Source organism: Sesamum indicum, linkage group LG8, assembly GCF_000512975.1.
Source record: "Sesamum indicum cultivar Zhongzhi No. 13 linkage group LG8, S_indicum_v1.0, whole genome shotgun sequence".
Classification (NCBI taxonomy): domain Eukaryota; kingdom Viridiplantae; phylum Streptophyta; class Magnoliopsida; order Lamiales; family Pedaliaceae; genus Sesamum; species Sesamum indicum.
In genome coordinates this window covers 17,452,638-17,464,959 of record NC_026152.1, presented here as the reverse complement: position 1 = coordinate 17,464,959, position 12,322 = coordinate 17,452,638, and the positions used below count along the sequence as shown (strand labels likewise).

The following is a 12,322-nucleotide window of genomic DNA, read 5'->3' as shown; positions in this document are numbered from 1 at the left end:
TCAATGACAATAACGATTTTTCATCAGGCAATTGAGTATGAGATCAGTATTGAGAGGTCGACTAAATCAATTTTTTCTCTATAAATTGGTGTTTTTTTTATTGCTTCGTCATGGGTTCGAGTGGTATAAATATATGTATATTAATTTATTTTAATAATAATTATTGATTTATTTTAATTATAATTATTGATTAATTATATATACTTGATATTAGTACTAAACGTATATTGACCGTTAATCATTGAAATTCATTATATAATTGTTAGTAATTTATTTAAAATAAATAAATAAATAAAATTATAGCCTCCATATGAGTAACTTAGGACATTGGGGTAATTTGGCATATTGCACCCTTAAAATACTTCTCATTGACACTCTGCACTACACTCATTGTCTTGGGTTGTTTATTGGGGTCTGTTTGGTACAACTCACAATTGAATTCAACAAATTATGATCTCATCAGTTTTTATGTAGCAAAATTTTCTTGGATTTTAGCCCAAATCTGAAATTTGTGATTCGGATCATTATTATTAAATGGCAGCTCAAAATTCTAACTCTTTTCAACTTTCTTCAAAATTACATAAATTTTCACATTTATATTACACAAATGTTCCTTAAAGTGTGTCGTATTATTTTACGCCTCTAAATATTTTTTATTTTATTATTTTTTAAGAAACATGATTATAAGATTGAAAAATAAATATTAATGGCTCGCGAGCTCGTATGAAGAAAAATAAAAAAATTATTTTTTTATTATATTACAAGATTGTTATTACTAACATTTTACAAGTTCTGCTATTTTCATTTCATCTTGCGCAATTGATAGTTTTTTTTTTCTTTTTATCCGATTTTATAATGGCCTTTCGACAAATTTTTTAATTTTTTTTGGGAAATCTAATTTCCCCCCTGATTATTTTAAATTTTTGTACCAAAAATTATAGGTAGAAGGTTGTCTTATGATGTAAAATCAGGGTTTTTGTTAGAAATTAGAGACAAAAAGAAATTCTATAATACTGTATTTCTGGTGTATTTATAGCTTTTCAATCTTTTTTCATGTATAACTTTTTCCCATTCATGTATACTCAATAGGGTGTGTTTGGATAAAAGAACTCTAAATGACTTGTCCGCATAATTACAATGACTTAAAAAATAATTTAAAATTTGTTGTGAAAATAGGAAGGATGGTAGGGAGTTTTCTGTAACTTCGCATCTGTTATGATTGGTTTTCGCGAGCACCCGACCCATGTCCCGCGGATCCGACGACCCGACCACGCCGGTTTTCCATTTTGAAATGAAAAACAACTACTCGGTCTCTGGAACCCAAAACCCCTAAAGCCCTAGCCCTGCTACTCTTCTCACCCTGTCTTCGTCACCACAAGCAACCACCGTCGCCAATGGCCCTTCGCTTCGTCCGCCTCCGCCGCGTTCTTTACGTCTCGTCTTCTCTCCTTCACCACTCTATCTATCAGCCCAAACCAATCTCCTCAGCGTTCACTCACTTTCTGCCGAGCCCCACTGCCCCCTTCTCCACCCAATTGGTGCGGCCATTCACTTCAACCACCTCGCTTTTCCGCAAGACATTTGATCCGGAGACCGATGAAATTGGGCCTGACACTATCCTCTTCGAAGGATGCGATTACAACCACTGGCTGATCACCATGGATTTCCCCAAGGATTCCAATCTTACTCGAGAACAAATGATTGAGACCTACGTTAATACAGCTGCCCAGATCTTCGGCAGGTCAAACAATACGCTCTACTCGTAGCACGTCTTTGTATATTTCGTTGTTCATCTGCGTTTCTGTGCATATTGAGCGCGTTCCATTTTTAATACGTGATATTTCGAGTTCGGCTTTAGGAAAACAAGTGTTCTTTCTGGGGACTTATTAGTTGTTAGGAAATGAAGTTCTGTTTTGATTACCTATTTCTATCTGGTTGGGGTTAATCTTAATGTGCCTCTGTTAAGTTTTCTATTTTTCGGGGGAGCAATAAATATGAGTAATGCACGTAACACGTAACATTTGGAGGAGATGCTATTTCTTTTAGCTAATGAAGAACCCTTTTGTTTTTCTTATTTACTCCTGATATATGATTTAGCTGAGACAAGGCATTCACACCAGTCAATCTGTTGGTTTTTCATTCTATATTATCGCAATCTTTTCTTGACTAAGAACTCGAAGTTGCTTTAGCTTAAGATTAGAAATATTTTCTGTTTTGTTTTATGCTTACGGAGATGCTTCCTGTCTTAATATTTTTCTTCCTTTTTCCTTTGATTCATTGAGATTTCTCATAGGAGTTTCTCTTTTTGGTTTTCTGTATGATTAGATTGCTTTGTACTTTTATTTGGTAGTAAGGATGAGAGGGAAGAGGACGACAGGGAAGATCTTTAGGGCCTTGCAAGTTCTCCTGGTTGTGTATAAAATTAACATTGAAAGGCATAGGCTTCAGAATGTGTATGGCTTCGGTTAACTACGTGATGCCTATGCCAATTGCTTTCTGTTCTTTTTTCAAACTGTAGCTTTACAACTGCATATTAGTAGTGCATCTATTTTCTTCCAGTGCCAGTTTTAAGTATGGTATGCAAACAGTTAAGGCTCTCCTTACACCATATGACATGGGATGGAAAAAAATAAAATTAGTATTATTAGCACAATTTTGTTTTTTTCCAAAAATCTTTTTATGCTACAGTACGGATTTGGAAAGGCTATTTGATATACAGTCTTACAATGGATGTAAAAAGATTACGTAAGCCAGTATTTCCAATATAGTACTATTCTTGTCTTTTGTTCAATAATCGTTTTGGTATTCAGTCACACTATTGCCCTCTTTCTCCTATTTTTGTCCTCTTTCTGGTTACAAGCTAATGCTAAATTCATAGTTATAGAAATGGGGAAAGATGCAAAATACCTCCCTGTGAAAAAATAAATAGCAAAATATCCCCTTGTACTTTTTAAAATGAAGTAAAATACCCCCTTAAAGAGGAATGTGTGATACACGCTCTCTCTTAGCGATTTTGGAAGATTTTTTTGAATAAAATATTATTTTATACATAAATATATAATAAAATATTATTATATGATATTATTTACTAAAAATGTATACTTTTTTTTATATATAATTATATATAACATAAAATAAAATATATTATTGTATTAAAAAAAATTCAAACTCAAAACCCCGTTCCCCCTCACCGCCCCCCCCCCCCAGCCCTTCCCCCCCCCCCCCCCCCCCCCCCCCCCCAGCCCTTCCCTCGTCGCTGCCCCTCAACCCAGTCCCCATCATCGTGGCCCCTACCCATATTACCCCCTTCCAGTAGCTGCCCTCGCCCTCCAGCGCCGGTTGCCGTGGAATTTCCATGTGCAATTGTTGTGTGTGGAACCCTTGTTGGTGATGTAGTAGGAACTGCTAACCACTTACAGTGCATCCTCTGATTCTGAGATTTGATTAATAAACATAATGTTGGGCCTCCAGGCCGCTATTTCATAGTTGATAGTTCATAAAGTTTCTGGACTTTGAAACAAAACTTTAGTCGAAGTGTTGAACTTTTAAATTGCTGGATGTAAGAGAGGAGACTTTTGTGTTCACTATAATGGATGACCTTTGATCTTTGGTGATATGAATTTGGTTGAACCTAGACTCTGGAGAGGGATTTCGGGAATTACTTAGTTTAAGACTTCAGTCCATCTGATGTGCCTATTTGTAATTCGCAATGCGGTTATGATTACTACTCTGTTATTATACATGTTCCTGTTTTTTCTCAATAAGAGATTGGAGTTGGTTATTCTTTTCTTCTTCTTCTTCTTCTTTATTTTTCCCCCCCTGTTTTGGCGTTTTGTTTGTCGGGTTACAAAAAAATGGTTTGAGAGAAAGAGATTGTCCAAAACTTTCATCCTAGAAATATTCTTGTTTCTTGTTATTATCACTAACTTACCTGGACTCTTCCAGCAATGACAAGTATTACAATGACTTCTCTAAACTTGCAATGCTTGATTTTTCAGATAATTCTTGGTTTTAGTTTGTATTTTGATTTCACGGTGCTACAGGTTCAGTTTTAGTATTGAAAAGGATGCTGCGATGATATACTCATTGCTGTTCTACTTTACTCAACTAATACTGTTTACTTTATTGTTGTTCAGTGTGGAAGAAGCAAAGAAGAAAATATATGCACTAAGTACAACAACGTATCAAGGTTTTCAGGTTGAATGCTCAGAAGAAACATCTGAAAAGTTTAAGAGTAGGTGTTCTATGACGTTTTTATGTCAAATACATTAAACAATGCAATACAATATTAGCCAGTATTCACTCTGAAGTTTTGCTGTCATTAGGTCTACCAGGAGTTGTATTTGTATTGCCGGATTCGTACATTGATCCGGTAAATAAGGAATATGGAGGTTAGAATTATTCCAATCAGTTACTAAGTCTGGGCGCTTTGCTTTAGTGCTTTGTTAATGTTCTTCTTGTTTCACTATGCCCATTGTATTGCAGGAGACAAGTATGTAAATGGAGAAATTTTTCCTAGACCACCCCCAGTACACTATGGGAGACGCAACAATAGGGATAGGCGTCCAAGAGAGCAGTCACCATACCAGCAAGGAAATGCAGCATATAATAGCCAAGGGCCTCCTGGTCAGAACTACGGACCGCCACCACAGCAGAACTACGGACCGCCACCGCAGCAGAACTACGGACCGCCACCGCAGCAGAACTACGGACCGCCACCTCAGCAGAACTACGGGCCGCCACCGCAGCAGAACTACGGGCAGCCACCACAGCAGAACTACGGGCAGCCACCACAGCAGAACTACGGGCCGCCACTACGGCAGAACTATGGGGGTCCACCCCAGCAGAACTATGGGCCACCGCCCCAGCAAAATTATGGGCCACCGCCCCAGCAAAACTATGGGCCACGACCACAGCAGAATTATGGACCACCACAGCAGAGCTATGCACCAAGGCCACAGCAAAGCTATGGACGACCACCTCATCAAAGTTATGGGAACACACCAAATTTCCCACCTCAACAAAATTATAGCCCACCACCTAGTAATGCTGCAGGAAGTGGTGAAAGAAATCCAATGCCGCCTTATCAGGGAAACTTCAATCAAGTAGAGCCTGAGAGCCAGTATGCTCAAGGACAGAGGAACTTTTCATCCACGGGAAACAATTGACCGAGTGAGGTAGTTTCAGCTTTCATTGCATCTTTGTGCCTTCTCTTAGATGCATGCAGTTCATGGTTGTCTATTGTGAAAGTGAAATATTTACTGTTAATCTATGTGTTTATTATGTTGTAACATGTGTGCCTACAGTGTGTGTGCACATATTGATGAGTATAGATTTGATATAATTATTAATAACCAATGTATATTATATTATTCTAAATGTATATATAAGAATTTTGTTTATACTACCTGTTTTTATAAATTTAAAATGTACTTATAATAGTATATGTTGCTGTAAAATTTGTAACTCTAAGCTTTCGTAAAGGTTTTCATGAATTGTGTACTTCTTGTTCATGGGCTAGTGTTGTGTAACTGATGCTGTTAATGATGATCCTGATTGATTTATATCCTAAGGTTCAAACTTGTCTTCTTACTTGAAGGATTATGGTTTATTTATGAGGAAATTCTTTACTGATACCTTATATGCATTCGATAGAACATCTCTTAACATCATGAAGACATGCGAAGTGACTATCTTGTACATAGGGTGGATAAACATTTTATGCCGATTTTCTTCTTACATGTTTTCCTGGTGTATCTGCAGGAGTATGTTTGATTTTAATAATTTGATCAGTTGGTTATTCTGCGTCAATATACTATGCTCTATGTGCCAACTTTTCACCATCTCTGGTTCTTTGTAATTTAGTAGTTGGCAGAGCCATTACTGATGGTTTCATGAACATATGGTTGCAGGATATATACTATAAGAAGCAGTCTTTACTTTGAGACACTCTACGAGAAGACTGATGCCAACTTGTCCGCCAGAATATGCACTCATTTGTCTTTCTACTTCCATAATGAGGAGAGTCTAGGAGGTGTATTGCTTGTCATGTTGAAGTTAGATGTTGAAAAAGCCTTTGAATCTATGGCCATGGTAAATAGGTTACCCTGCTTAGTTTATGTTGTTGGTGGAACTGAAGTCTTGCATGAATCATACAGTTGCTCCTCCTTGGTTGGAGTTTGAAGACGCATGTACTATACATTGAATTCATCACTTCTCGAGGTGGTTTTATTTGTTAATAACTTACATTAACCAATAGCTAAACGAGTTTTATCCATAGTGGTCCCTTATACTGTTGGAGTTGGGATTTGGTTAAAGGAACCTACATATTCCATCACCAGACGACTTCATTAATTGATAAAATGTGGGATTGAATTATAGTGTGTAATTGTTATTGTACTGTGGCAGTGGGTGGGTTTATCCCGTTCTAATGTCCGCTATTGGGTTACAGAGGGTGATATTTTCACCACCTACGCCCTTGATCCAATGCTACGTCCACCATTGAAAACTTACCTACCTTTTGAGCAAAACAAATACATAAATTTGCTGAATTATATTCTTGTAAGAATGAACTAACGGTTGTAAACTTGAAATGCCGTTGTCGACTGAAATACTCCATTTGTTTGTAGTGAGATGCGATTTTGCGTGACTGCAATTTGTTAATTTCAACTGAAAGGAGTCCATCTCGAGATATGAAGCGCTATAATGAGACAATGGGACTCCGACTTGCATGGTTTTCTTATGACTTAGTTTGAATGTTTCATCTTTTGCACGAGATTCCGTCAATGAATCACAGATGTTAGGCTTGAGAATCATGATTACTAAAGAAATGGTTTCGATATATGAGAAATTAAACAACTCACAAGGTTGATCAACCTGACTTTGATAACGTCCGAATTGTCAAAGATATAAATGTTTGGTATCTATCAACAAATGACCGCATAGCGCAGTGGATTAGCGCGTCTGACTTCGGATCAGAAGGTCGTGGGTTCGACTCCCACTGTGGTCGGTTGTTCTTTGCCTTTTGCCAGACGTTATGCTAAATCTTTTCCGACCAGAACCCGCAATTAGGGTTTATTTTCTCACAAAGTTTAAAACTTAGCCCCATTTCATTTTTCCTCTTTAGCAGTTTTTTAGAAAATTTTGGTACTGGCGTCCGGGATTTGAAGCAGATAGCAGTAATGGCTTCAACTGGGCAACCAGTCTCGTCACTAAAGAGAACTTCATCGACGTCGAGTGAAGGGGATGAGCTTATTATAACACCACTTGGAGCCGGCAATGAAGTGGGCCGCTCCTGTGTTTACATGTCTTACAAGGGCAAGACTGTTATGGTACATTTTGCTGCCCATTTTCTGTTAATTAATTTACGGAATTCTGTGCGTTTGTGGGACGGTAGGATTCTGGAATTATTGACCGGAATTACTTTTTATTTTTTCCAGTTTGATTGCGGCATTCATCCGGCTTTTTCGGGCATGGCTGCGTTGCCGTACTTCGATGAGATTGATCCTTCAAACATTGATGTTCTTCTTGTTACTCAGTTTGTTTCTACTTTACTCTGTTTATTGTTTTTATGCACTCTTCTTCTTTAGAGTGTGATGGATATTTTTGTATTTCATAACGTTTTTGATGAATGTGCTTCTTGTGGTTTGCTCTATTGCTGTTAGAAACTGTATATTTATGAGAACTCTCGTAGCTCAGATGGCACAGATCAATGAATTGTTCTTTATGCATGAAACCTGATAGGGTGTCAGCAATTACTGAACTCTATTTTTTTTTGAATGAGTTCTTTTGGGTCGGAGGAAGTTGTAGTACTGGATTGATCAGTACTGTTTAAAGCTTTATAAATGTAATCTGTTTACAAGAGCTAATTTAATAGTTTTATAGAAAAATGTTAGAATGCTGATCTCCATGGTTTTCAAGTGATTGCATTGGTTTCAAGATGTATCTCGCTCTTGTGATGGTTCTTGTCTTTATTAGAAATTAAGTTTAGCGATCCTTTTACCCCCTACTTTAGTGGCTGCATACAGTGTTTAAAATTTTATTCAGAGAGGAAAATAACAGGCAACACATTTAGTCTTCTGAAGTAGTTTGTTTCTGTGAGTGGTTGTGCATTGTATATACATTGAGCTTGCAATTGATGTCAATTAAATAATATTTTTAGGTTGTGTATCTGTTTGTTCCTATATTGCAATGTGGTCCGTTGGTTATACTGCATGAAAGGGTTTTAGAAGAAAGTTTTGAAGGAGAAAAAGCAGATGATGTGCTGTAACCCAGAGAAGTGGCTTAGTTGATTACTTTGAGAATCATCATCTAGTTGATGGATCTAGTGAATGTATCTTGCAAATATTCTTTTTGGATGATTCCCTGACTATTCAGGTGTTTTCATGTTTTGATTGATATCCAACTCTTTTATTTTGTTCTTCGTCATTCTTGACCAAAGTCATGCTTTGGCACTGCTAGATAATTGATAATTATGAGATAGACTTTGATTCTGGTTTTTGCTAATGTTTTTCCTTTACTTAACGTTGCTTATGATGTTTCATATGTGTAGTTTTCACTTGGACCATGCTGCTTCGCTTCCATATTTTCTGGAGAAGGTTGGTTTTTTGGTCATGATTTAACGATGAGGTATAGTTTTCTAGTAACAGTGCTGCTCATCTCCTCCTTTTGTGTTACAGACCACATTCAGAGGGAGAGTTTTTATGACTCATGCAACTAAGGCCATCTACAAGTTACTTCTATCAGATTATGTTAAAGTTAGTAAGGTCTCCGTTGAAGATATGTTATATGATGAACAAGATATACTTCGCACCATGGACAAGATTGAGGTTTGTTTATCTAGCACATTTCAGTTTCTTTCCTATTTGGCATTTTCATTTTAGTTTGGATACTAATTTTGTTCTACTTGTATATCAACTTTTATGAATTGGCACCTAGGTAACTTTAAAGAAATAATGTCTCTATTAATTCTTTTCTTTTACATCTTTCACTCCCTTAATTCATGGGATAACATCTCATGGGTCATCTGTCCTTTATGTCCTATTATGGGGTGCAATTATAAATTTAGTTAGGTAAATGAGCTTGGCATATGTCTGCAAATGTATGTTAATGCTTAGTCTGCCTGAAGTAATCTCTATGAGCATGTTGCTTTGTAAATGTAATTTTATTGCCTTAAGAAGTAATGTACGATGCCATAATTAAGTTTGCAATGGATTGGTGCATTGTTAATGCCCTCTCTGTGTCTCTCTCTCATTAATGCTCTGGTCATAGTCTTTTCATCTCATTCGGAGCTTAAAAGAACTCAACTCAGATAAAATGAAATTTAACAATCTCGTAGTATAACCTACATGTGTTTGATTTATAGCATTGAATGTCTGAACTGTATGCTTGCTATGGCATGAAGAGAGATATATGGACATTGATAGGGCAAAGAGGTCTGGTGGTGATTTATCCCACTTGTTTTTTCCTTCACAAGTAATGTACTGTCTACTAATGTCCAGGACAAACTATAAACTTGCATTTATAGGTTTCATCAGCTGATGCTCATCCTTAATGTTTTAGGCTTTCAGATTTGCTTCTATGTAAATTGCAAATTGAAATGTAATATATTTACAGTGACATAAAAACTTTATCTACTGTTACTTTCTCCTCTGAATTGGATATTTTAGTAACAGGTTTTTTAACTTGTCAATGCATAGATCCGAGAAGTTAAAATATAAACATCAACTTCAATATTCCTCTAAAGTGGTCATAGTAAAGCTGCCTGAACAAACTAAAATAGTTTTAAAATAAATGTGTGCTTTGGAAGAATTCTGTAATTTTCGGGGATTTTAAGGCTTATGAGTTGGTTCCGTGTGAAGTTTTTACAATCTCCTTGAACTTGGTTATCCGTGCTGTAAATTTCTAGTAAAACAGCATGGTTCAGTCCTTGACAGCACTTTTTTCAGAAGATATCAATTGATTAATGCAATTCTGTGTTTCGAGTTTCAACTATTTATGCATTTTATTGACTTCAAATGTTAGAAAACTGTAACTATCGTCACTGCTTGAATTTTCTTGTGCTCCAGGTTATTGACTTCCATCAGACTCTTGAAGTTAATGGTGTTCGCTTCTGGTGTTATACTGCTGGTCATGTCCTTGGGGCTGCCATGTTTATGGTTGACATAGCTGGTGTTCGAGTCCTCTATACTGGAGACTATTCACGTGAAGAAGACCGACACCTCCGTGCTGCTGAGCTCCCCCAATTCTCACCAGATATTTGCATTATCGAATCAACTTATGGTGTTCAGAATCATCAACCACGTAATATACGAGAGAAGCTCTTTACTGATGTCATTCACTCTACGGTTGCTCAAGGTGGTCGTGTCCTGATTCCCGCTTTTGCTCTTGGCAGAGCACAAGAACTACTACTGATACTGGACGAGTACTGGTCAAGCCATCCTGATCTCCACAATGTCCCCATATATTATGCTTCCCCACTTGCCAAAAGGTGTATGGCAGTATACCAGACCTACATTAACTCCATGAACGAGAGAATCAGGAATCAATTTGCCAATTCAAATCCCTTCGACTTCAAACACATCTCTCCTTTAAAGAGTCTCGATGAATTTCGTGATATAGGACCAGCGGTGGTGATGGCAAGCCCTGGTGGGCTTCAAAGTGGTTTGTCGAGACAACTGTTTGATAAATGGTGTTCAGACAAGAAAAATGCTTGTGTTATTCCTGGATATGTTGTGGAAGGGACATTGGCCAAGACGATTATTAATGAACCCAAGGAAGTTACCCTTGCAAGTGGCCTCACTGCTCCTCTCAACATGCAAGTACACTATATTTCCTTCTCGGCTCATGCAGATTATAATCAAACAAGCACATTCCTTAAAGAGCTTATGCCCCCCAACATCATATTGGTTCATGGCGAAGCAAATGAAATGGGACGACTCAAACAGAAACTCCTCTCCGTCTTTGCAGATGGAAACACCAAAATCATTACCCCAAAGAACTGCCAGTCTGTAGAAATGCACTTCAACTCCCAGAAAATGGCAAAAGCTATAGGAAAGCTAGCAGAAAAGACACCTGCAGTTGGTGAAACTGTCAGTGGTTTGCTTGTAAAAAAAGGCTTCACCTATCAGATAATGGCTCCCGAGGATCTTCACATCTTCTCTCAACTTTCTACCGGTAACATTATTCAGAGAATTACAATCCCATATTCTGGTGCCTTTGCTGTTATTAAGCACAGGCTTAAGCAGATTTATGAAAGTGTCGAGTCCTCAACTGATGAGGAAACTGGGGCTCCAACTTTGAGAGTGCATGACCGGGTGACACTGAAACAGGAGTCGGAGAATCACGTTTCGCTGCACTGGACAGCTGATCCTATCAGCGATATGGTCTCAGACTCTGTTGTGGCTCTAGTTCTAAATGCTAGTCGAGAACTGCCAAAGGTGGTGGTTGAGTCCGAACACGAACCAACTGATGAAGAAGAAACCAAGAAAGCAGACAAGATTATGCACGCACTTCTAGTTTCGCTGTTTGGAGACGTGAAATATGAGGAGGAAGGCAAGCTATTGATCAACGTTGATGGGATTGAGGCTCATCTTGATAAACAAAGCGGTGAAGTTGAAAGTGAGAACGAAGGTCTCAAAGAACGAGTGAGGACAGCATTCAGACGAATCAGAAGTGCGGTAAAGCCGATACCGCTTCAGGGATCTTGCTAGTGTCTCAATCCCACCACCCTTCAAAAAACAGCGGCTGCCTTCTTACATTTGTTCTTGCTATACTTGCTCGTAGTTGTTGTAATCTTTGTAGGCATCACAGTTACTGCAACTAGAAACATGTCTTGGTATGAATTTAATCAAAAAAAGGTGGCCTCTCACCTACCCATTTGCCATCCCTCACTATAAAACAAAATTGTACTCACCCTATTTGCTATCCCTAATTGTCAAGTACCATTAGATTTTTCTACCTTATATTGGCTTAATTTGGTTCAATTATGTAAACTCCGCGAGAATCCTTTCTCACCCAACTCAACCAAATCCAAGCTATGGCCTACCACTTTTTCTCGCACAATATAAACTGCAACATAAATCACCTCTTACTAAGTAGTACTCAATAATAATACAATTCATCAAATATTGAAGATTATATACTTATTTTATGATGTTTCGACATTTTTCAACTATAAAATAAATTGTATGTACCTTACCGTTGTATTTCATCCCGTAATTCATTTAGTTGTAATTTGACAAGTTTAAGTAAAAAATAGAATTCACTCACTTTTTTTTTTTTTATTTTGTTTCATCACATAATTTGTTTAAAAATATCGAGT

General features: G+C 37.4%; 2 protein-coding genes and 1 non-coding gene across 3 annotated transcripts; all 3 read left to right on the top strand.

Annotated features, from left to right (window-relative positions):
- On the top strand, positions 1,302 to 6,277 carry LOC105169118 (multiple organellar RNA editing factor 1, mitochondrial). The gene is made up of 5 exons (XM_011089419.2): positions 1,302 to 1,741; positions 4,137 to 4,234; positions 4,326 to 4,391; positions 4,486 to 5,177; positions 5,913 to 6,277. Exons 1-4 carry the CDS (start codon positions 1,395 to 1,397, stop codon positions 5,166 to 5,168), a joined length of 1,194 nt encoding a protein of 397 aa, XP_011087721.1. The 5' UTR covers positions 1,302 to 1,394; the 3' UTR covers positions 5,169 to 5,177; positions 5,913 to 6,277.
- TRNAR-UCG lies at positions 6,936 to 7,009 on the top strand. Its single transcript has one exon. It is a non-coding gene; the product is annotated as a tRNA-Arg (tRNA).
- On the top strand, positions 7,033 to 11,961 carry LOC105169117 (cleavage and polyadenylation specificity factor subunit 3-I). The gene is made up of 5 exons (XM_011089418.2): positions 7,033 to 7,331; positions 7,440 to 7,537; positions 8,552 to 8,597; positions 8,679 to 8,828; positions 10,068 to 11,961. Exons 1-5 carry the CDS (start codon positions 7,182 to 7,184, stop codon positions 11,709 to 11,711), a joined length of 2,088 nt encoding a protein of 695 aa, XP_011087720.1. The 5' UTR covers positions 7,033 to 7,181; the 3' UTR covers positions 11,712 to 11,961.